This window comes from Excalfactoria chinensis, chromosome 3, assembly GCF_039878825.1.
Source record: "Excalfactoria chinensis isolate bCotChi1 chromosome 3, bCotChi1.hap2, whole genome shotgun sequence".
Taxonomy (NCBI): domain Eukaryota; kingdom Metazoa; phylum Chordata; class Aves; order Galliformes; family Phasianidae; genus Excalfactoria; species Excalfactoria chinensis.
The window spans coordinates 83,829,352-83,855,813 of NC_092827.1; the positions used below are offsets into that span (position 1 = coordinate 83,829,352).

Sequence of the window (26,462 nt, forward strand, 5' to 3'; positions counted from 1 at the left end):
CTATCGTTTCCTAATCATGCTTAGGACATGAGAGTGCGAGTGCATGCTGATAAAAGCTCATTCAAGTCTCATATGCCTACAAGTTTTATAAGTTCCATGGTGATACTAATTCTTGTGGCAGAGATGAAGCTTCTTATGAATAGCACATGCAATGCACTCTGTAATGTTTTACAAGTGTAGCATTGGAAAAAAATAAACGTAATGAGTGCTTCTTTATACAAATAATAATAATAAAAAGACTGAAAATGCAGTTTTGTTTGAGATCAAAGATGTAGAATTTTCCAGAATAACTCCTTAATTAATTTTAAAATAGGAAGGCAAGCAATAGAAGGGAAGTGTGAAAATGTAATCTACAACTTGAATAGATGCACTAGAATCGAATCCTGGAGAACCAAAATAGAACAAAGTACATGGTATAGGACGTTTGAATAACCATTTTAATAGAAATATTTTAATACGGTGAATAATTTTAAAGTTTTCTGTCTGATCGGCAGTGTTTGTAAGGAATCCATCTTGCACTGCAGTGCAATTCTTCACATTATTTCCTCTGTTGCTATAGAAACTAATTCTAGTGCAGCTGTGATCGCTTATCAAAATTCTAATGTTTCAATACCCATTTCTTATTTTGAGTTATTTAAATAGCCTTATCTTACTTTGAATCAATCTGCACATTTCATCACTGTGGAAGTGTTGACTGGTCAAAATGTTAATGCAAAGAGGTAGCAAATGCTTTTTTTTCTTGCTTTCTGCCATCTAAGTTATCATACGTATTGTTAAAGTTTGAATATTAACAAATTAACAAATTAAGGCTTTTTCACTTGATAAATAATGAAGGTTAATATTTGCAGTCTAACATTGGCATTTTGATATGGATATTACTTCCTCAGTGTAATCTTAACTACATTTAGTATTTTGTGAACCCTATGGTTTTCTAGTTATAAATACATGGTCTTGGGGTGCATCTATATATATATTTACAGTATGCATTTAATAAAAAAATTATGCACACGTATGGTTTGTGGGGATTTTTTGTTGTTGTTGGTGGTGGTGGTTTTAACCTAAAACCTGTATGTGGACATGTTTATGTTATCAAAGTAAGAATTTCAGTGATACAGAAGTGCCTACAACTTGTCAGCTGCAAGGCGTACTGCAGTGGAACTTCATCAGCTAACAAAGTGTTCTAAATTTCTTTTGCTTCTTCTTTTGTTTTTTACAGTTTCAGTTTATTAAACAATGAAAGGTTATACCTTAGTGAGATATTAGTATGTAATAAATCAGAATACAGCAGTGTAATTAGTTTATCATATTCACAGAGAGAGCTATATATAAAAGTAAATATATTTACCTGCAAATTCTTAAACTACTGTATTGCAGAAGAGACTTTATGCATCTGAGATAATTCTGTGCTTTATAACCAAGGATAGGAACCATTCTTGATCCCCACGTATTGTAGAACATATATTGTAGAATCAGTGAATCATAGGTTGAAAAGGACCCATAGGGGTCATCTGGTCTGATCTCCTAATTGAAAGAGAGCAGCTAACTTCAGGCCCTAGCTGGCAGAGCTTTTAAAACATTTAAGGAAGAAGATAACGAAGACTGAGTAACCTCTTCCAATCTATAACCACTCTAATCCCTAAGTTTTATTTCTCTTATATTTCATGAGAATTTCCTGTGTTGCAAAGTGTACGTACATTAGTTGCGTGTACTAGTTTTATGTATTGCTTAAAAATGTACTCTTACTAAGTCTTAGTGCTGGGATTAAAAAACAAACAAACAACAATTGACAAAAAACCCTACTGAAATAACATTCTTCTGTGTTAAATATCACCTTGCTGTCTGTGTTTTCAGTTGTAGTGATCTAAAGGCCATAATGACAACAAATTATGAAAACAAGTAGGATGATAATAGTTCTCAAGACATGTCTACTTTCTAATCCCATAGCAGAGATTCTGAAATGTTCCATTAGAACTTTTCAAAATAATCACAGACCTTATAATGAGTGTACACTAATTTCACATAGAAATAAATCATTTTCAATTTTGAAATTATCACACAAACATTTTGCAGCTGTAGATGTCAGACTTTGATTGCTAATTATCTCCTGCTTACTACCTTTAAGTCTCTTATTCAACAAGCAAAATTAAACAATAATTTCAGATTGTGTATAATTGTTTTTTTGTTTGTTTGTTTTACTAATACAAGAAAGGTTCATGAGAAACAATTTTTTGTTTGTTTGTTTGTTGGACATGCCTGCTTTTATTCTGTAACATAGCCTAATTTCACATTTTTATTTATAGGACCATTTTCATGACGTCACTGTTTTCCAGTTAGTGTTTTGTACAGAACAGTATGCTGCACTCTGATCTGTTGTTTCGCAGGATGTTGTTTCTTTGGGTGGATGGCAGGTCAGAGTAATTCACCTCCTACTGTTTAATGGGGGCTGAAGCATCATTACACAAACCTTGTGTATGCTGCAGTATGCAGCTTAGCCACTGTTCTCTGAACCCCATAAGCACAGAGCTTACGACTTGTAGCTACGACTGAATGAAAATATCCTCACCAGAAAGGTACACATTCATTAAGTATTCTCAAAACTCAGAAAATTGTGAGTTATATTGTGACTGTGGAAGCATAGCAACAAATTCGTCATACATGACCTATTAGCCTAGTAAAGCAACTCTGTAACAGCAGGAGTTCTGGAAGCACTGCAGAGAAGTGCAGGACGTTTAGTTTTGTGTAATCACGCTTCTGCATGCCCTGAGAAACTTGTTTGAGGCTTTGCAGGACCAAGCAGAACAGACTCACGAGGCTCCCTGTTGCTTTTTCTGTGCATCTTCCTACTGGATGCATGAAAGAAAGATATCTCGGTTTGAAAGCTTATCCATTTTCTGTGACGTTACTATGTCTATTTCTTCTTTCTTTTTCTGGCACATGGCTTCTGACTGCTTTTCACTTGGTAAAGTTTATGGGATCTGTTTCAAAATAAATTTCTGATTTTTTTTTTTAGAACTGTTTTTCCAGGAATACTCTAATTGCTGTAAGAAATACAGGTTGTTTTACTAAAGGAAGTCACTGAGCTGTTGTGTCAAAAAAAAGAGGGGGGAAAAAAAAGTACCTGAACTGACAAGAGAAACCGAGCTCCTATGGAATCTCAAGGTCTGAAGAAACAATTACTATCATCTCCCCTGTCGTTAGGGAAAATAACTGATATTAAGTATATAATATTAAATAAAAACCTATTCTTACAAGAACCTTTCTTATCCTAAAACATAACTAGCCACGTTCTCTACGTTGTGTAGATTTTCACCTAGGAATATGGATATTCTCACCTATCATCTTCTCAGATTTCTTTTATCTTTTTACTCTGTTGACACTCATTTTTTTTTTTCTCAGATCTGAAACAGTTTTTTCACATGTCATGTGTTTTATTTTCCTTTTCCTTCATCTTTCTTTCTGTCATTTTTTTGTTTTATTTTACATGTTAGCTCTTTTTTCCTTTCTGCTTGCATCTTTCCTGTTTTTTTTTTTTCCCCTGCTGTTTGGTCTTTTTCTCATTTTCTGTACAGATTCAGTGAACTTCTCTCCCTTTTTCTCCTCCTCCCTTTGCTGATTTACTAACAAGCTGTCACTTTGAGTCATTGTGCTTACTTTCTCTTTTTGCCTTTTTCCCCTCTTTCCCTTTTTCTCACACTATTATTCTTATTATTTCTTTTTCCAATGCAAAGCTGATGATAGTAGAAAATTCTGTGATACTAGATCTCTAGCTGGTGGTTTGGAGGTTTACGTGATTCTGGTCTTAAACAATTTGTGTTCTTAGATTAATAATAATTTAGAAGGCTTGAAGTAAAAATGAATTAAAGCTAGAAGAAACGGTTTGGGTGCCAGAATTCAAAGACTTGCTCTTAATTCTACACTTCCCTGAAAGGTTTCTGTGGGCTTATGAGTACTTCAGAGCTATATTCACAATGATCTTCATTGCCTTTCATTTAAATCTGTCCTTCAGTTCTCTATCTGTAAAATGCCAAACATGTGAACTTCTACTCTGTGTCAGTGTCCCATGCCAGCATTACTTCTATTATTTGTTGAGAATTAATTGTACTCAAAATTACTATGGAAGTAACACAAAGGAATTAAAGCCAGCGCTGTGTTCTTATATTGGAAGCAGTTCTTCATTGAAAATATCTTTCCTGATTCTATCTAACCAATCAAGGTAGCAGTGCATACTACTAAAGAGAAAGCTAAAACACATGGGAACTCTACAGAATTTTCGGAGAAGAATTATAGAATGGGGTCATTGAGGTGAATTTTAATTTTTTTATTTATTTATTTTGGGAGGGAGAGGTTATTTTAAGCTGCATCATAAAGAGTTTGTGGTAGAGGTAGTACTTATGTCTTACTTAAAGTAGGAAAAAATGGAGGATTTATGTTGATTTTTGTGACACATGGATCTAATACCATCAAATTAGTAACTACTGTGAACTTAGAAGTGTTGTCTGGTAACATTTGGGAACTTTGTACTTCTTGTTAAATCAAAAATAGATGTACCTGAAATAAATCACAAGTATTAAAATATTCTATAATGCAGTACATATGGCACATTAATCCTGCTTTCTAAACATGCTTTTTTCTTTATTTGAGACTAAACAAAATGAGAAGCAGAATGTCACCAGAACATTAGTTGTGTATTATGGTATTTTACTTGGATTTGTTTTCCAGTTCTCAGTGGCATCATTTTCACCTTCCCCACCCTTCATCCTGCAACACAGCTCATGTATTGCATGTGTAGTACTATTAAACTAGAATGGAATTTGAAGTGGAAATTGTACTCAACTGAAGTATAGCAGGAAAAAATTTTCTGCAGTCCCTGTCCAGCTACTACAATGCACAGATTGGTCAGAAATGGAAGCTCTCATTGAGAATCATTTACAGTGTGTAGATTCTTTAGAGCTTTTTAGCTGTTAAACTCTAAATTCTCTCTCTAGCTTCTGAAAATGCTGCAAGGCTGAATTTAGGTAAGGTTTCAGAAAGATGATGAAAGGCATTTCCTTGTCACCAAGACATCCTAGAGATTTCAAAGCAGATTGTCAATCATCTTTGGCAAAAGTGACTAGTAGTGTATTTTAAAACAAAAAAAGAGGAAGTATTATGAATTAATTTTTTGAGAGTGGTAATTTTGCTAATTTGGAAAAAATTAACAGTAAACAGAGGCATGGAGCAATATCTGTTCTTTTAGGAAGCTAGCTAAAATAGTAATTGGAAGAGAAGTGCAAAAGATTGACTGCTTATAAAAAACCAAAGTGAAACCAGCATATAAATTAGATTAAGTTTTTCTGTCAAGAATGTTCAATTAACATAGTTATTACAAATAGTTTACCTAAGGAAATATACTTGTTGGAGGGAAGCCAGGTGATTTTACAGTTTCCTTTCTCTAAGATTACTGCTTCAAAAAAGCTTTTTAGAGTTGGATGTAGTCTCAGAAAAGCAGAGTTTTTGCAACCTGTTTTAAAGTGATGAAAAAAATAATCTTTGGGAGAGTTTGATCATATTTATTTATATTTACATCAATATGTGAGTAACATGTTGAAGCAATGGTTTATGTAGTCATTGGGGTGTATTTTGGAAAGCTGTTCAGAAAGAACAGGATTAAACTATTTTCAATTCAAATTATTAAAAATACTTAAAAAGAAATCAGAGAATGATAGTTAAATTGTAAGAAATGAATTCAAGGAATGCTAATGTATAATTTTCATTCAATGACAACCAAAATATTTGGGAAGGAAACAAAAGGATTTCTTTGACAGTTAGTTCACTATAATGTTTTAATAATGCTTATGTAGTTAAATGTTCTAATTTAGGATAATTTTAGAAAGAACTTGGAATTCTTCAACATTGTAGCACTTCTTTGTGATCTTTGTTATAGAAGAAATATTTCTTCTTGTCTAGTGGACTGTCTCACAAGTCAGTAGTCTAGTAATGGCAGATAAGAGTAAATTCTTTTTGTCAGTAAGCAAAACCAAGCTGTAGTTCTGCAGTCTCATATGTAAACAGATGAAAAAAACCAAAAACACTGTGCAATTATCAGTAGCTTCAGCTCATCTTAGGCCTTTCCTGAAGAAGAAACTTGAAAGCAATTTTAAGGTATATATATATACACTGTTTTAAGTATTAAGTTTAAATCTGGGATCATGCTTACGGTGTGTGTAAATCTTATAAACATTAGGGAACAAAGGAGAGCTTTTAAACAAGATGTAATAATGTGATTACCTTTCTTGTTTTTGAACAAATTGCTTGATTAAGGCAATAGTTCTTCAATGATTAGAAGTCTAAAATATGGCAAATAGAAGAAGAAAGCTGATAAAAAACTTTGTTGCCCACAGTCAATCCATACCAATCTTGAGTTCCCTTTATTTCATTAAGGCTTATGCCATAACTTTCAGAATAGAAATAGAGGTGTGTGTGTGTGTGTGTATATATATATATATATATATATAATATATAATATATATATATTAATTGTGAAATACTTGTTTTTTCCTCATAAAGATGCATGTAACCCTCATTTTAAAGGAAAGAGAGCCCCAAGGTTTCATTCAATATTTAATGTTTGGATTTTATACTGCTCGTAACATGGAGTAATTCAGTCAGTGTAATATTTTGGATGGTAAAAAAAGTTCAAACATGTAAATTCCATTTGGACTGTCTGCTGCATGTCAGAAATCTCTAAGGGTATTTAATCATTCAGAATGAGAAAGGTTTCTTTAATTTTTAACCAAGTATTTCATTTTATGTTTTATTTAAATTGTCTTAACATTTACATAGAACCCCTTGAAGGCTTAAAAACTTGAGATTTCTTAGACAAAAAAAAAAAAAAAAGAATAATAATTAAAAAAAAATATTGAAGTGTATGTGGAGATATAGGAAGGAAAATTATTGAGTATGAAAATACTCATGGTAATTTCAAAATGTGACTTGCAAAATGTTTAATTTATATCACAATTATTTGCTTAAAAGGAACTAGAAACTAGATTCCCAAATAATTTTTGTGACAATGCTGACTTCCAAAATAGCATGAAGAGAAGAGTGATATATATGAGAAACTTAAAGTTGTAAAGGGGAAGTTAATTATTGCTTATGAGACAAGGGAATTACAACTGTAGGAATAATTTCTTTTTCTCTATGTTGAGATAGAAAATCTCTGAATTACTCAGGAAATATGGGCTGAAGAAAGCTTACCTTCTGCTGCTGCTAACAACAGCTTTAGGAAAATTAATAAAAATAGCAGAGTCTAAACATTGTAAACATGGAAAGGAACATCACCAGCTTCATGTTAATATGTACGAACTTGTGTGGTCCACAAGGGACCTGGACATAGAGGATCACTGGGAGCAGAAAGATAAAATCTGAAAACGTACAGGTAAAGCACTTCATATGCTTCATCTTGAAACTGATGCAAGAAATATCACGTCCCCTCAACTCTGTCAGTCCCATGCAAAGGGATGTGGGAATGGAGATAGACCACATAACAAAAAGCGTGTGGATCAACTTATCTGTGTGAATCAGCAAATTATGACCAGGGAGCTGTGTACATAGCTGAATATTGGCTTCAGTGCATTGGAAATGATTGTGGCAAGGTTGGATAAGTGTGGGATATTTACTTAGTAAAGTGGTGCGCCCTGTCTTTGGGATAGGAAAAGAATGATCCTTCTGGATATCCTGGAACCCAGGCAAACCAGCAGCTCTGACCACAGGAGGTGCTGACTAAGCTGAAGGCTCAAACTTCCAGAGTCAGGCTGGGGGAGCATAACCTTTCTCTTGCAGCTTGATAACACCAGTTTGAAGGCTGTGGAACACCTTGCCAGTTTTGGCTGAACTGTCCAACCACACCAACTGTGTAGTCTGGATTTGGAACCCTTTTACTTCCACCTGTTTGGGCCAGTGAAAGATGAAATGCATGGGCAATATTTTCCTAGCGATGACACTGTCATAACAGCTGTATAACGCTGGGTCACTTCAATGGGTGCAGATTTTTACAAGTGCAGCACAGAGGGTCCTGTTCATAACTGGCAAAAATGCATAGCTGCTGGTGATTGAGAAATACTGTTTCATAGCTGATAATTTGTTCTATCAAATAGCAGTACTGTACTCTTTGTAGCTATTGTAGTTTCCATGGAAATAAATGTGAGGCATTGCTTTTGGAGTAACCTACTTATTTAGGGTGATAAACTAGTTGTGAGATCTTTATTCTGTAAGTCTCTTTTCACCTTTTCTCTGTTCTGGCATTTCATGGCTGGGAAGGACCTCTGGCTAAATCTGACAAGATTTCTTTGTGATTATTCCTTTATTGCAGGCTTAGGATATATGTTTGCTGGTTGTTTTTGTTTGTTTGTTTACTGATTTGTCCATAACAATGCTATAATTGAATATGCTTATGCTCTCTGAAATGGCACAATTTATTTTCTACCTTCTGTGACAGCAGAAAGTGTCTTGTTAGTCTTGTGTAGAAAAGATGCTCCAATTAATTTTAGGTTTTCACTGTAACAATTTGCTGAAGAATAACTCTTCAGCAAATGCTATTATCCACATTCAATGGTTTTTGGTAGGCATTCTTTGTGTGTACAATTAAGGATAAATATAACAGCGCATCGTAATATGCACCTTAAAATAAAAATACCACATATATTTTTAAACAGTGATTCTATGAGTAAATATACAAACATTTCAGGACATACTTTCTTACTCAGCTCCAAATGTCTTTCTCCAATGAAATCAGGGATAGATCAGAAAGTGCTGTCACTGCTTTCTTATTTTAAACTTTGGTATGTATGTTAAATGTTGGTGAACAATTAGTATAGTTGCTAATTCTATGCAAATTTTTAAGGAAAACGCCCAGTACCAGAATTCGGTAATGCTGTATTCTCTTCTGTCTATAGAGTCATTTGTCTTTATATTATCAATAATTATGCAATCATGTAATTGAGCAATTTCAGGGAGCCGTAGCATGATATCATAATTTTAGTGAAACATTTACTGCTGGGAGGGGGAAATCAACATTAAATAATACTTGCTCATTTAAAACTAACTTTAGAGATGCCTTTTCTGCAAAAACATTTCATGCTAGTTGAGACAGAGGTATCCTTAGATTTTTAAAGCTGGCACTGAATTTTATTTATTTTTTAGAACTTATATATTATTTCTGTTTAGTAAATAAGCATTCAATAATATGTAGATAAAACCTACCCCAGTGTTTCTTCTTTTCAACTATCTTAAAATCACAGCTGGTTAATATTTCTGCTTTTACTCACTCCTTCTCTGCCTACATTAAAGTACCTTTTCCGTCACACAGCCTGTGCAGTTTTCCCATAGGGGCATATAATGGAGTTCATCAAAGTGAAAAAAAAGGAACGAGTTATACAGCCATTTGTTTACTCGTGTAAGACAATAATGGTGTTGATGGTTATCCAGAAATACTTTCATTTCTTTAGGCTGCAGAAAAGCTAGGAATTGTCTTTGCAGATGAGACTCCAGGTAAAAAAGAATTAAATTCTGTCACTCTATTCACTGTCTTTTTAAGGCTGTTTGTTGCCTTTTACTAACTATGGGCAGGATTTCTTTTGCTCTGAATTTGATTTTAATATTTAAGTGATGAACAGTCCTGTTTTCATGGTAGAGAGGGTCAAAGAATATTTATTGTTATTATTAAAGTATCAGTTTATATGCTAAAATGGCTTTTATCTAGTTTTACAGGCACAAATAATTTAATGTCCCAAAAAAGTGCTGCCCCACAACCCTTCATGTTTTGCAAATAAATTTTACCCATTGCTCCTCTGCGTGATTTGAAGATTCTGACTGTCCCAATTGAAAACTTCTTTTCACGTGTAAGGCTGTATGTGTATCAGCTGGAATGGTGACAGCAGTTTGATTGTAGGATTCCTCACCTGTTCATTTTTTCTGTTTCCTGTTCTGCGTGGCTTGAGCTTCAGGAGCATGGAACTAACAGCAGCAAACCTTTTGCATTTTGTAACTTGGGATTGCTCTGATAGGGCTGCCTCTGATGGGTTCATCAGGGGAGAGGACTCCTGACAATGCAATCATTTGGTAATTTGTCTTATCTAAAGTTCAGAAAAGCTCACTAGGAGCCCAGTGGAATAGGGAAAAATCTGCATTCCCCAAAAGAGATGGTCTTTGAGGCCAGAGAAAAATCTGTGCAGTGGATATACTCCATAACGAGCTATGCTATCCAGATAGATTTTCTTACATGTGAAAGCGGTATGTCTGACACCAGAAAATATTATTGCTATGAAGTTTTTCTGCATAAGTTATTTCCTACTTGTGAGTGGTATTGAAATCTTCATTAAAACTTCCATAGCTGACATAGGTAAAACATATATCGCATTTTGCTTATCCTTGGTATTAATTTCATTTCACATACTATGTGTCTTACTGTCTTTTCCCATCTCTGTGCAATGCTGTGTAGTAAAATCTGAGACTGAAAACTGGAAATCATTTGGAATTAACTTTCTTTATCCATAGCCATGAATTCTGGGTTGATTTTCTGAGAACCCTTTCCCCACAGTTCTGTCAATTTAGCTAGTGTAAGTGTAAAACAAAGATTCTGAGCATCGAGCATTCACCCCAAACAGTAGATTGCTCATGGCACTATTTTCAGTGGCTTGAACTCAGCATCTACCTTCTTAACCATAGGTATTCTATGGTGTAGCCATTCTTAACAAGTAGTAAAGAATCTGTCTCTGAGATGCTGCTTCTTTTGTTACATTCAGAATGAGCAGGGTTCAGCGGTGTGAAAAGGCTATGTCAGTCTTTATTATTTTGTCAGTATTTATTATTTGTCCTCAGAGTTTAATTTACTATCTCCCTGGCTGAGCAACTGCATGGGAGGTAATCAGAAGTTAGAAATCATGGCTTTAAGAAGTGTATTTTGTTCCCATAATTGGTTTACATCCCACCTGTAGAGAATGTGACTCAGGATACCCAAAGGTTTTCGTAAGGTAAGCATCAAGGAATTCGTGCTCAAACTTTTTGCCATGTCATATTTGTGCTATATTTATTTATCTATGATTTTCAGTTCATTTTGATTATTTTCTTAATACTTTGCTTTTTCCTACATTCTTCATCCGAGAGATCACTGCTTTCATTTTCAGTGAATGTTTTGCAGTAGTATTTTTATCTAGTTTGTAATGTAAAAAAGGACTATTTTAAATACTCTTTCCAGATATTTGGGATTACCATTTTCCTCAGAACTATTTCAACAGTAAATAATCAGAAAGTAAGTAAAGAATTTTCACTTATTCTCAGCTAACTGCATTCAGAGAATGAGAAGAACGCCTCCACTAGATGAACTGCAGCCACCTCCATATCAGGATGATAGTGGTTCTCCTCATCTATCATGTACACCTTCTGAAGTTGGAGATGGTAAATGTGAATTTTCTCAGTGTAGCAACAGTCCAAGATGTTCATATAAATGTCCAAGTGAGGGAAGCACAGGACATGAAATAGAAAGCTTCCATAACAAAGGATATGAAGAGGATGTACCAAGTGATAGTACAGCTGTCCTTAGCCCAGAGGTAAGTGAAAGTGGTTGAATGTTCTGAAGTGTCATATAGTGCAACCTTTCTGGAACTTTTTTTTCCCCCTAAAAACAACCAAAAAAAATGTGCAGAAATTTAAACACTAATGTTACAGCTTATCCTTTTAAAAAAAAAAAAAAACAACAGTTTGTCAGAATATGTAATAATATAATTTCAGATTATGAATTGTAGTTATTGTTATGATGTCTGATCCTCCAAACAAGTTCCCAAAGAGTGCAGATTATTTTTGGAACCACTCAGAAACTTTGTAAGGACTGAAATAATAAATCATTTTCTTCCACTTTTTTTTTTTCCTAACCTAAATTGAAGCAAAAACCAAAGAAACAAAAACAAGAAGGGTGAGCACTTTCCATGCTGAAGCAACTGATTATATGAAATACCTTAAATAATGCAGGGGAAAAAAAATTACAAAAGTTTTTTAAAAAATTATTGGTGATGTAATAGAGATTTAGATCACTTAATTTTCTGCTTTTTCATTCTAAGTTATAGTGATATTTATTAGTAATTACTACAAAGAAATTATCTGTAATTGACATGTCCTTGATGAGTCTTGAACAACCAGTTACTGCACCGGTATGTAATGGGTAAGTGCATTACTGCTGTAGTGTGCAGAAGAGGCTTTTTTTGGTACAAATCTCCCTTTTGATTTTTTTTCTCAAGTTTTGAATTGCATGTCAGGGGGCAGTTCTGATGTGTCAACAGCTGTTTCTGTCTTAGAAAACCTCTTGGTAAATTATGTAGTGTTCTGAGGTGCTGGTGCAATATATGGAAGGCTCACCTTCTATATGGATGCAAGGTCCTCCAGCAGATAGCTGCCTACATGTGTCTGATGGTCATTTAAGGCCACAGTCTGTGAATTTCATTCCTGAAAAAGACACAGCGTGTGCATATGATCCTCAAACAACAATAAATTACAGCAAATATAATGGGAAGAGTTATGTGTCATGCCAATCAATGGTGTAAATGTATGTAATATAATACGGCCATTCAGCATCTCGTATAGTGAGGTTTTCAGAGGAGTTTTCATAGTTAAGTAGCATCCAGTTTAAAATAAGAGTGTAACATTTTTAGATTGAAAAGGCCATACCAGATCTGGAGGTTGGTGACCCTGCCTTTGGCAGGGGAGTTGAAAATTGTAGATCCTATGATCATATGTAGTAACTATTTAAATAATCAAGCATATCTTTGATAATATGAAAATACACAGTGGATGTGTTTATTTTGCATATTTAGGATAACTTCTTATATGCGTAGGATGCTGATGTCTTGTACCTATTGTTTCAGTATTGTCATCAAACTGACTGTCTTAAAAACAGAGCAGATCAGTATTTTATTCCAAATTCAAAGTGTCAAGAAACAGTTTTAAAAATTAACTTTACAATGCAGATTTAGGACTGATGCTGTTTATGGGAAGTTCAGAAACTGTTCAGAACAGATGCATTGTATGCAGTGTTAGTTAAGTAACGTTAATAATGTCATGATAATTCTTGGTGCGTCTGTGGAACGCTTTTTCAGCTGCATGTGCAAATAAGTGTTGTAATTCCTATATTCTTTGCTGGCATTTCATTATGCACTCAATCACCAGCCAGGTCTCAAAGTACCACAAAATGTTAACATAAAATGTGTGTCTACTTGCACGAAAGTAAGGTAATTATATCTCGTAACATATGTGTATGCATTTTAGCATGTGGGTCAGAGAAGAAGAGATCATAAATACTGCCTAATTTAATCCAAGCTCTGTCTGATTGGCTCCTGGCTTTTGGCAGTATTGGCCAGGTAAAGTCTTTTGATTTTATTTTTTTTTCTTGGATGCTAGTCAGCATCTATTCAGGATTTCAGTGTTCAATTAACTTGTTTATGAAAAAAACAAGATCATAGTCACTTCATATTGCTTAGAGAAAGCCATGTATTTCCATGCCTGATTTAATAATAGAATACAATAAATAAATAAATAAAGGCTTTTTTTTTCTTCTTCAGGATATGTCAGCTCGAGGATCATCTTCACAGCTTCCTAAACCTTTTGATCCTGAGCCAGTAGCTAAATATGGCACACTGGATGTGACTTTTGACTATGACTCACAGGAACAGAAGCTTTTGGTGACAGTGACAGCTGTCACAGACATTCCCACATACAGCAGGACAGGTGGAAGCTCGTGGCAAGTACACCTAGTTCTTCTCCCCATAAAGAAACAGAGAGCAAAAACCAGCATCCAGCGGGGACCGTGCCCTGTCTTCACGGAGACATTCAAATTTAATCACGTTGAGTCTGAGATGATTGGGAATTATGCAGTTCGCTTTAGACTCTACAGTGTGCGTCGCATGAAAAAGGAGAGGATTGTGGGAGAAAAGATTTTTCACTTAACAAAATTGAATCTTCAAGGGAAGATGTCAGTGCCAGTGATATTGGAACCTTCTTACAGTCTGTCTGTGAGTATTAAATGAAGCAGAATAAGAATGCGGTGATGTACATTGTCCTGAATTTTGTACGAATGGTATGTATATTTATAGCCGTCACATTCACTGGATTTTTTCAGCAGTCATCATATTAGCAGAAAGATAACTTCTTTAAAGCTTCTGTAAGTACATTTAGTTTCCACCTGCAAAAGCTGCCTGCATTTTTCTTTTAATTACTTAGAATTTTCCTGTCTAGAAATAGGCGTATGTATGTATAAATGCATATTATATATATACACCTGCACAAGTATAATCTTTCCCCTGCGATCCACAGTTCTTCAATTAAAAAAGTAAAAGCTAAAAAGCTATAGTAGCCAATGCCTTCCATCTGTTGCAGATAATTCTTGGTTTCAATATGTGTTGTAATGAAGGAAATACAGAAAAGAGCAATTCGGAGCGTGTAAAACCATTTTTAATAACTTCAGATTAGAACCATGTAAACAATTGATTCCTGGCTCAATCTGAAGTGAAAAATAGTGTGAAAAGTACAACAAACTTGGAAAGGACTTTTACTGGGGAGAAAAAGAGGCTACCAAACTGATGAACAGTTTTCCCCCTCAAAAAAATTTAACTGTACTATTCTTAATAAAGCAAAGTATCTGTAACAAAGAGAAAACTTAAACACTGTCAAAGAACGGGAGTTCAGGCTGTATGTGCTATGTGCAAGCATTTAGTGGTGAGGATGGCTGCCAGTGGTACAGTAGATTACAGATAAATCTCCCTTCTTCCCAAGAGAATGTCAGGTTGCATCTCCTATATTTCAGGAGGTAAGAGTTTAAGATTCATTTTAACAGTTTTTGCATCTCTATAGGCAGTATTTCTCCTTTTTTTTTTTTTTTTCCTGCAAATTTTTAAATAAGCTTTTGTCTAAAATGGGGTGTTTGTATGTTCTGGTGCAGTGATCTTTGTGCCCTTATAATCATAAGGCAGGCAGAAGTTACTTAATAGGAGAAGGTAAGTGTTGTTTCACCATGGAGAGATTCAGGGATGTTTGTAATTATTAAATCTATGATGAGTTATATTCTATGTTCTAAATTAAATTTATTTTGCTCAGTTGAAGAGTGTTGTTTTGTACTCAAATGTTTGTAGTTGACAACTTTTTATGAAATTAGTATTGGACACACAAATGTTAACCTGTTTTTTCCACTGCTTCTCATTATATGGATTTTATATTAAATACACCTCTTGTCACAGACATTTTCTAATCTAATCACTTCTGCAGGAATATATTTTATTTTCTTTGTTTGTGCCTCATAATATATTAATGTATTTTATTAGCTAATTGTCTGCCTTATGATTGTATAAGAACAGTTCATATCCTGTGAAGTTCAGTACTTTTTTCAGTTTTACCCTAAAGCTGTTCACAGGAGAGTTTGAGTAAGGTGAACCAGCAAGTTTAATGTATTTGGAAAATAGTGGTATGTTCACATGAGCTGGGCCTGCTGCTTTCTCTGCTTATTGTTGAAATATGGACAAGTACACAAATGTATAATGGTTGTATGCTCCTTAAATAGATTTCAAAGCTCCTCAAGGCTTCAAATATATTCAAATATATTTTAAAATTATATTCACAAACTTTCTTCCTCAAGACTTCAGCCTGTTCGTCATCTTCTTACCTTTCATATAACATCTTGCACTAGCTGCTTTCACAGTCTTGTTGCTATTAATCATTAACAGTCATTCACTGAGTTGTTCCTGTAACATAAAAAGGTATGTTTCCATTTAATAGTTCAAAAACTCCTTTCTTCCTCTGCATGATTTCCCCTGCGTTTGTTCTACTTCACTTCTGCTTCTGTAGTTCTAACTCTTCCATCATGTTACCCAAGACCAGTTTGGTATGTGTTCTCTACAGTTCTCCCACGTAACCAGGGAATTCCTCTTCACACATTATTCTCGGCTCTCATCACACACTGAATGAAATATCTCAGGCTTCCTTCTACATTCAGTATATGGGCAAGAAGCAACAGAAGCAAAATGAGCTAGGCAGATTGTATATGTTGCTGTTATCTGAAACTCCTTTTGGATTTTGGCCATTGCATCAAAAGCTAATATATCAGTGGTGTGCACTGTTACTTTGCGTGAATATAGTTTGCTTAGGAAGACCCGATGCCGTTAGAGAAACTCTCTTTAACACAACAGTTGTCAAATTTTTCTTCACTTGTTTTGGAGTTCTGAATCCATTGTAATGCTGTTTGTTTTTCTTTAAGAAGTCTCTATGGAATTTTTCTCAGTTGCACTTTGTTCTCCTTACTCAAAGAAATTTTCCTGACGGTGAAGAACAGCCTCTAGTACGATGTGATAATAAAATCTTATACACATCTAATTGAGGAAAATCCTTTTGGAAATGATAAAAAAAAACCACAAGTGTAGCCCTCTTCATCATCTCACAGGTTTCTTTTCTGATATAGAATGAAAACCAACAGTAGTATGTTTTATATTTTTGATTTATTTGGAAGTTGAAGATAAAAACACGTATCTGTCTGCAGAGAAAACTGAGTAATCCTTTATCTTGCGTTGTCAATAACAGTATGTTTGCTGTGGAAAAATAAATTTATCTTTCTTTCCAAAGGAAGTTTTAATGTACTGAACTCCTAACTGTGACCCATATGTCAAGGAATGAATGGTACGAGCAATCATTTATGCATTAGGGATTATTTTTGTGTATCTTTTCTATAAATAACCAGATTGTCTGAGAAATATTTTAATTACATTTTTGAACAATTGGATTATTTCTTCATGGAACATGTAGAAATACTTTCAGTGCTGAGAATGGTGGTTAATTGTTTAATATACTTGTTGGTGTTAAACATCTCATATACAGGTCCTTATGTGTTGTGCTTAAGGAATTTTTTCCATGTTGCTCTTTGTGTCGTGTAACTTTACTATTCTTTCTAATGGGTGTTCATAATTTCATAGACTGATGAAAAAGAACTTTCAGAAAGTCATATTTTTTCTTGGGAATTCTTGGCCAGAGTTGAACTGACAGATTTTGTGTAAATCTGATATTTTTGTCCCACTGATGACTTCACTGCTATATGTTAATAGTATGATCTATTCAGGCTTTAATTTGGAAGGTTAAATATTAAAGTTTATGTGCAATGATTGTATTTTACTAAATTGTAGCTACCATTTTGATGCTTTAAGTCACCTAGACAAATCTTAATTACCTTTTCACTAGGAAACAGATGATCTTTTTCGTGGTATTTTATTTATATATGTTCCCTTTCAGTATTTAAAGGAAACTTATAAACAAGAGGGAGACCAACTGATAATGTTAGGACAAGGGGGATCCTTTTCAAACCAAAAGAGGAGAGATTTAGATTATGTATTTGGAGGAAATTTTTCACTTACGAGTGCAGTGAAGCACTGGCACAGCTGCCCAGAGAAGCTGTGGGTGCTCTATTCCTGGAAGTACTTAAGGCCAGGTTGGATGGGGCCTTGGGCAGCCTGAGCTGGGGGGGGGCAGCCCTGACCATGGCAGGGGGGTTGGGACTGTATGATCTCTAAGGTCTCCTCCAACCCAAACCATTCTTTGATAATGATTCTGTTATTCAGCTAGAATTCTAAGAAAAGGATTCTTTCCAATGTCATGGTACATAAATGCTTCCATTTAGCTTGTAAAAATTATGTCCGTTGAAGTAAGGCGTAATTGAGCATCATATGCATTGTAATCAGGGGAATAGTTGTCAGAGTTCATTTGAATAAGTGGTGGAAAACATGGAATATCAAAACTAGTTTTTTGACACAGTAAGATAAGTCTGCACTTTTTTGAAGGATATTATAAGATGATTGGGAAGTGGTGCTCATGTCAATGAGGCTAGAGGAGAACTTGACAATATTTGGTAAATGAAGCAGTCTCCCCAGTGCGGGGTTGTTTATGCATCATTTCAAGGCAGTGTCCTAAGTAAGGACTTTCCAATCAGCGCCTGTTATCTTCTCAGTGCTGTTACTGCCTCAACTGTTGGTGTCCATTGTGTGGTGTACCCACAGCACTGCCCCTGTCAGCTGAGTCTCCTTCTGCTTGAGTCTTCTAGATCTGGAGAGAAGCTCAAAAATAGGATTTGGTCAGTTTATACAGGCCTACCACTACAGGAGTTCAGTGGTCGTATTTAAAAATGAATTGGCTTTCCAAATCCATGTTGTTTGCTTTTCCTAATTGTTCTGTGAGTACATCTAACCATCCATGGTAATCTGTGGCATGTTATTAGTCTATTCATCCAAGAAGCACTTGACTAGACATTGAGATCATGAAGCCATTTAAGTCCCATATGGTATGTTTCCGTGACCCTGAATGTAGGATACTTGGGGAATTCTTTGAATTTCATCAGTAATCAAAATCCTCAATTGGTCACGTTCCCAGAATAAAGATTGTTCCTCATGTCTGTCGTAATATATGTGCACTGCATAAAGTACAAATATAGAAAATTGTGTCTTTTGCCTTTAATCAGTGAGTTGCTGGAGAAAACTTATTTGCTTAGACAGACTCCCACAGTCTTTGATATCTGCTTCAGCAAATTATCAAAACTATGTTTCAGACAGAGTATAGCTTCTTTTAATGTTGTGATAATACTTCTCAGATTCTAAATGTCCCAGGCTGTGTGTGACCATTCTGTATTAAACAATTTGAACAATACCTCACATAGCCAATCTGTTGCTGGCAAACATTACTTGAAACTATAGGTTTAGTTTTGGTCACTACTTTTTTTTTAATCTACATAAAATACTGGAATACTCTGAGAATAAATCGATACATAAAGCTGCGAAAAGTGTGAATTTGATCAAGTGTCTGTGAAGTTCTGAGTCTCTCATTCTCTGTGCCATAAGCATGAGTTTTTGAACCTGGATCAGTTTAAAAGAGTAAGCAAAACAAAGCTGGAAAACATACATTTCCTAGATGTAGATTTGTAGGAATTGTAAGAAAATACTATCAAGGTGTTGTCACTAACAGGAAATTTCCTTTGTTGAAGACTACAAGCTGCTGCTTAAATCTTCCTCAGTTGTTTTAGTGGAGGTGAATTCTTTAACTTTCAAGTCCAGGAGAACTTTGTTTCCTTTTTGAGATATGGAGCTTGTTTTATTTTCTCATCCTTTGTATTTTCTTGCTTGTCCGTATACATACATACAAAAATGTATTGTCTTTTATTACTGTCTTTCAAGGGAAAAATGGAAAACACAGAAGCAGATTACTGCTTGCAGCTTTGAGCACCTTCCAGCAAAAGCATGTGTGCTGTTTTCTTCCAATTTATTTCCGTTATGGGAAACACTGATCAGAGACTCTGCACAAACAGATCAAGTTATCTAGCCTGCAAATTCCTAAGTTATACTTGTGCAACTTCTAAAGTTAGTTTTCAGTTTATTTACTAAATGATTCCTCTCCAGAGTGTTGAAAGTGTAACGGACGTGTTCTGAGATAGCATTCTTCATTTTGGACTTGATCTCCTGACAATCGCTCTGAGGGATATATTAGAGCTGCTTGTATTTGTGTCAGATAAGGATTTCTGTTCGTAGGGTGTCTTTTGCAAGGGATCTTTTTGTCCTCACGTGTTAGCTTCTTGTCAGGCATAGCCCTCAGTGCCTGACCTTGAGCTGCATCTTTCATGATGCAGTTTGTCTTCTTTTTGTGCTCAGTCAGCTGTCAGCTGGCCCCTGGAGAACCTGGCTTGTCTCCAGTTCTCACCCTTCTTTGTAGTTGCTGTGATAGCTCTTCAAACTGAATCAGACCCCTTCTATCTGCAGGTACCTAGTGATCTCATATCCTGAGATTAAACATGACCTGAATAAATCAAAAGGGTGCCTCTAGCAGTTATAATTAGAGCTGGGCAAACTACTAAAAGCAAATAATTCAATTGACAAATTGTATTATAAACATGCATTTTGTGTTACAGATTTGGTCATTGTGAAAAACAGTTCAATAACTGATTGCATGTGCAATCAAATATTAGTCCATTGACTATTCATAAATTACACTTACTGTTTGATCACTGAATCTTTTTCTCAATTTGAAAGAGTGTAATCAAGAGGAAAAAGAAGAAGAAATCAAATTAGTAGCCACTTTTTTTTTCTTTTTCTCCCCACTGAGCATATGGTATGGAATACCTTAAAAGATGAATGTGCTTAGGTGGCTTTCTAAATGGTGGTTAGCACGTAGGGAGAACTGGGTAATGAGCCTGGGTGCTCTGGAAGTGGTTTTGGAACTATAAATGTAAGTCTGCCCAGGCAGAGTATTGCCATTTAAGAGCATTGTGGTCTCAGAAGCTGTCCTACAATAACATCTCTCTTGTCATATGTTTGACAGAGAGTAAAGAGAGGAGATGTGAATGGGTTTGGGCAGGAGTTGTTAGCATAGCTTCATCAGGTGTGCATGTAAAATGTCTGAGTTTTGTGTCAGGTATTCTGAACTAAGCTGCTAACACAAGCTAACAGCATTTTAGTACTGCAGTGCTTCTTTATGTCGCTTGTCTTAGTTAAGAAAACAGAATTCAATTTCTTTCCCTCACCTATGGCTGTATAAACAGCAAGCAGACTTTTGTAATGTGAAAACAGAACGTTTTTGTAAATGCTGTAAATCCCATTGTACATTTATTTTGAATTTCTTTCACTGCTCAGGCTTGCTGTGCAAATTTCAGGCGCGTTAAGTCTGTGGAGTGACTAGGTGCATTTTCTCATTATGGCAAGGAAACCATCACTGTAATTTAAAATGCAACCAATCGAGTAATAGTAAGCATAAACGCTCCCATACCTGCAGACGGTTAATGTTTTGTTCTGCAGAGTTTAAAAAATCTTTCAGACAAAAGGCACTGCTACCAAACTCATGAAATACAAAAAGCAACAGAAATGTCATTGTGGAATTGTTTAAAGTCTTTCAGGAAAGCAGAATTCTGTTTTTCCTTTACTAAGAATTTCACTTTGTTGTTTCCATCATCGTGTATCTGTGCTCTGTAATGTTATAGTTTCTGAGGTAAATTAAAGCTGTATGTAGAAATGTAAGGATTCCATTTCTTGCTGTCCTAGTTTTCAGATGGGACAGAGCTGATTTCCTTCATCCTGTCTGATATGATGCTGTGTTTGGCTTTAGGAGGAAGGCAGTGTTGTCAAAACACCAATGTTTTAGGAAATAGTTTTTATCTCAACCTATGAATTCTACTTTCTTTTTTTTTTTTTTTCCCAGTTCTATCCCACTGGGTGAAAGTGAATGAAGCAGCGTCAGCTGCTTGCTGGGTTAAACCACGCTTGTCTGTGGTGTTTGAAGGGCTATATTTTCCATTTGATTTTTTGATGAGGAATATGAATTTTATCAGTTCAGATAAAAATTTTGATTGCACCAACAATAGTTTAATAATTCTTTAAAATCTGTATTTGATGTGAAAAGTGCCGTCATTGTTGAATGTATTCTTGCTAAAGCCTTCTCAATTGGAACTTGTGAATAGGATATCCTGGTAATTTTTAAGCATACTATTTTACCCCAGATAAGTTTACTGTTTACTAAAACAAAGCTATGTGGTGGGAATATCAGAGTATTTAGTGTCGTGTTAGTGATTTTAAGTTGACATAGTTATTAATACTGTAAAGTGTTTAAGTACATGAATAAAAACACATATCATACCACACATCATACCTAATTAAAACTTGTCTCAAGGTAACAGCTGAGTTAAAAAAAAAAAAAAAAAAAAGCAACTCACCAAACCAACAAGTAATTACCTGTCATAAATAATGATGCTTTCCTAAGCTTCAGTCTTTGTAAGATGGATAAAACTGTTTAACTGTTTCTTTGTTTCCAAATTCCTGTGATTAGTTTAAAGCAAAATACTAATAAATTGTGTTTTCTTATTTGAGCTGGATAGGCCACTTTAGAACAAACTGAAATTCTTTCCCTACTGTGTTGTGAGGATTAGGTAACTTTGTATGGTTTCAAAAGTATTGGATTTCTTTAAAATAAGTAAATAAAGTGTTTTTACTAGATTATGCAGAGATTGACAGACACTTGAAGTCAAGTTCTCTAAGAAATTGTTGATGCATTAAAATTACATTGGAATACAGCACAGGAAGTAACCTAAAAAAATCACAGCAATCCTCGCTTCTTCCTTTAACTGATATTTTGCAATGTCTTTGCTAAACCTTATCATTGGCATTACTATTGCTAATCTTATTTTGGGAATATTTACTATTATTATAATGATTATGTGATTCTTGAGTTCTACCTTTAAAAGCAGAAACTCGATATTTAGGCATTTGTGTACAGAAATAGTATTGGTTGTTTATTTTAAGGAACTGTTTTGTTACAGCTATTGGATTTTTAAGGACTTCCGGTTTTTATTTATATCCATCCTCACTGTGCTTCCATGAGCCAGGAGATCATGGAAGATCAACGTCATACGAGGGTTGGGGAATGGAGTCCCACTTTGCCGAGAGGTATCAAAGCATCCACTATAGTATGCAAGTGAGTTTTGGATACCAGAATCCAAAATTGAAATGTTTCTTTTTTTCCTTTTTTATTTTTATTTATTTATTTATTTATTTTTAAGTAGTTTTTCCCAGGAATGATTCCAACACATTTTCAAAAGTATTTTAGTTTTGAAATGTGCTTTAATAAAGTGCCTAGTGCTTAAGTCAGTAATGGATTCTCCAGGTCTGGTTTTCTGTTCTTTCTCACTCTCAGAGCAGGCGTAGATGATGGGCTCCAGGCTGACTACTGATCTGGAGCCTGTGCAGTGCTTGGGCACTCATTGCCTTCTCAGTGAGCTTTTGCACCAGAGTGGACCAAGAGTGTCAGCATTTGGTTGGTGATTAGGAGGCATGAAAGCTTTTATTGGAAATGTTGAAGGTCTGAATACAATTCCTGCTTTGCCTAGTTAGGATTGAAATATACTTCTCTGAGTTGTATTGCCATAGAAATAGAAGAAAGTAATGTGCAAAGAAGTTGTTTAAAAGACTAGCGGTATAACATTAACATTTAAAATTTGACAAGTAACATGCTGTGAATCAGATTTTTGTTGCTTGAAGGATTGTCAGCAAGGTTTCATCTTTCCTGTGTATATTTTGGAAAGCCAAGAGACTCAGATGTTCTTGTTTTGCAAGCCTAGAGATGCATGATTTTAACCTCTCCAAGGAGGGGAATGAATTTCTAACTGTCCTCCAAGCACAGTCCCATTGTTCTTAGCGATCAGCTTCAGTTGGCTTAAAAGAGTTTATAAGTAGAAATTCAGAATATACAAAAGTAACAGTAGGATATGAATATGTAAGTAACAAGTACCCTGTCTCAGTAAAATTATGTTGAATGAAGACAAACAATTTTTTTGCGTATCTTCTCATTGTTGAATAGGTTTCTCTGTGTTGTGAGAGTGAAAAGATTATTAGAAAATACATCTTAGAGGTTTGGATCTTGCATCATGTGTGGTATGTGTTTCGTTCTATTGGCACTGGTAAGAAAAGTGTGATATTTTTAATTACTGACTTGTGTACACTAGGAACATATGAAATAGAAGTACCATTTTATGGGAATGTGTTATTATGTATTTATGAAGTGATTTATTTTTTTTCCTAGATAAACATGCAATGTCATCAGGGAGAATATTTTGGAGTAATTATGGTTTTGTAGGACATAGCATGTATTGCTCCTATAATGCAGTGAAAACCACAATTCTTGTAATTGTTGGTCAAATAAAATCAGCTTAGTTTTGTCAGTAAGTACTGTCCTGCAGGGTACATGTTATAAAATTGAAGGTGAAAAATTTTAATTCACCATAGCAAGACTGAACTTTGAATCAAATATTTGGAAGATTTTTTAGGTCAAGTTTTTTGCTTGTTTATATTTACTATTAATAAAATCAATTTGCTATGGCTACATTGAGAAAAATAGGTTAGAATTTTAGCATTGATGTCCTGGAAAGAACATGAAGATGCATTTCAGCTCTTTGTACTGTGACAAGATCATCCTTTCCCAATGTGTTAGCATTCTTTTTGTATTCTGACTATGTAAAAAGAAAAAACAAACATAAAGCTAAACTGATTTTGGAGAAGTCTGTTATATTTTTAAGCCCCAGTGTAGCTTGTGAATTTCCACAAAATAAGGTTACCTGATAGTGGTTCTGAATATCACAGAATACCTTGCTTAAAACTATGAAGTGGTTTCCCACAGTTTCACTTTCTCAGACTTTCCATTTTCTTTCAAAACAAAACCAGAAAACCCTAACAAAATATAATCTCACCTTCTTCTCCTCATTACCTCATACCTTTCAGCCATTTGTCCCCCAGTTCTGCTTTCTCCCTAATTATAGACACAGAAACTAGACTTTTGCTTTATGTTGCTTAACCTTGTTTTGATGCAGTAACATTTCTCACTCTGCTTCACATCTCACTATTTCATTTTTCTACTTCCCTCGTTTTGTTTTGTTAGAATTTTCTGGTTCAAAACTGGAAAAAATATATGCTTAATTCATTGTCAAAGTAAAAGGTTTGGAGATTTTTGTGCATGTGTGTGAGATAGTAAAAACCAGTTTGTTTAGGTTCTTTCTTCAGTGATTTATTTTTTTTTTTCTGTTGTGTTTAAAGTCTTTAAGTGTGTGGATGGAAAGATGTTAATAACTTCATTACATCCTGGGGAAAGAACAGTATTCTTTATGTTTGAAACCTGCTTCCTGATTTAAAATAAGAGGCAAAATATTTTGTTCTAGAAAATATTGTAGGAGAGCATTTAAGTTAGACCCTCTACACCTACACATTATTTCTACTCTTGCAGTACTAAGGTTACATTTCCCCCCAGTTACAGATCCAAAACATCAGCTACGTTTCTATCATCTCTCTTTTCAGCCATTGAAATTCTTTTCTCTGGCTTCAGTAAATGCAGTCTTGTCATACTGTCAGACAGTCAGGATTCTGCTGTAAAGTATAATATTTGCAGTATAATACAGCTTATCCTTATGTAATTTTGGAATATCACACTTACTTAATTTTTCAATTGTTTCCTCTTTTCTCTATTATATTGCATGGAAGCTACTTGTCTTTCCATTCAAAGTACTTCAGGACTCGTTGCCATTCAGGTTTAGTATTTACTGTTAGTAGAATTTTATTCTGATTCTAATCTGTTCTACTGTAATCAGTTTAGCTCTGCATAAGCTTGTTTAAACTGAGCCCCTTTGGCTCAGGAGCAATATCATATCACTATCTGTATAGATAAGTCACATCCAGGGAAATGTACCATCATCTCCTTTTTACAGATATCAGAGCCATTGGAGGGTTTGGGTGGGAGTGTTTGCACAGCTGCTTGCCTTGTGTTATGTCTTCTTTGTGGGCTTACAGCATGATTGCAATCAAATTAGACAACAAAGCTTTGAACAGTATCAGGCTGTGTTCAGATTCATTGCCCCCAGAATAATATGACTAAGCACCATAGGTACAGTGTGTTAAATTTTTTTGAAGACTAGAAGGTGTAAATAATAACTGCAGTGACAAGCTGAGCTTTTCAGTTGTGTGTGCAATATATACTGACTGCTGAATCAAAGATCATTCTTTTAAACTTTCCACTTTGTTACTCCCGCTGAAGTTCAGAATCAAAAGCTTCCTGTTTTGAGGGTACCATGAACAAGAGACCAAATGCATAATTAATAAATGCACAATTAATTTTCAACACTTTTGAATGTATAACTCATTTTAATTTTATTCTCAGAATTGAATAAAGAACTCCCAGAAAAATAACCAAGGGATTTTAAGTCAGATTTTGCAGATTTGGAGGATGGATGTTAGAGAATTTTCTTCAGGTCCTTCTTTAGTTGTAAGAATTTATTTGCTAACGTCACCAGATGTTTAGTGTTGAGGAGCTAGACTGCTACTATAGAAGCTTCTATCAAACTTCCTGGATATGTTCTGTAGAGAAGATCTAGTTAAAATCTCAGTGTGAAGCATATTGTAGGTAGATCACTTATTTTTTGTTGTTATCAATCCTTTTATAATTAGTTACTGAATGAATTTGGATATTGATGTTGAATTAAGTTACTTGCTTTTAAGGTTAACTTTTACCTTGATGAGGATGAGTGCTATGTAGGTAATTGGACTAATCTTATGCTCATGTCAGCTGTTGCTGGAAATGGTAGAAACATTTGGAATCAGGGATAATCAGCTTCACAAAATCATCATGACTCCTTGAAAGAGTGCTGCCAGATTTCCAAATGAGTCAAGCCGTATTTGAAAAATCTGTGGATCTCACTTATGTGTCTTTATTTATTTATTTATTTCCCCTCTGATAATCATAAAGGGATGTTCTGGTAATTCAAAGTTCTGTTCTTGTTTGTCAACAGAGGTACAACAGAAATGCCAGAGCATGAAATCAGGAAATGAAAGTAGAAATAATTGTTGTGATTACCTTGGCAATTTACAGAACGTTTTATTGGGTTGACTTTTTTTCTT

General features: G+C 34.8%; 1 protein-coding gene across 8 annotated transcripts in view; it reads left to right on the plus strand.

The window, feature by feature from the left end:
- Positions 1-26,462, plus strand: part of SYT14 (synaptotagmin 14) — an 82,732-nt gene that overhangs the window by 41,603 nt on the left and 14,667 nt on the right. For 7 of the 8 annotated variants that reach the window (XM_072332515.1, XM_072332516.1, XM_072332517.1 and 4 more), the window contains 2 exons: positions 11,317-11,585; positions 13,587-14,036. In XM_072332515.1, the coding sequence (XP_072188616.1) occupies positions 11,317-11,585; positions 13,587-14,036 (719 nt within the window). Of the gene's footprint in view, positions 1-11,316; positions 11,586-12,092; positions 12,161-13,586; positions 14,037-26,462 lie in introns of those variants that run through there. The other variant, XM_072332519.1, reaches the window with a different exon arrangement.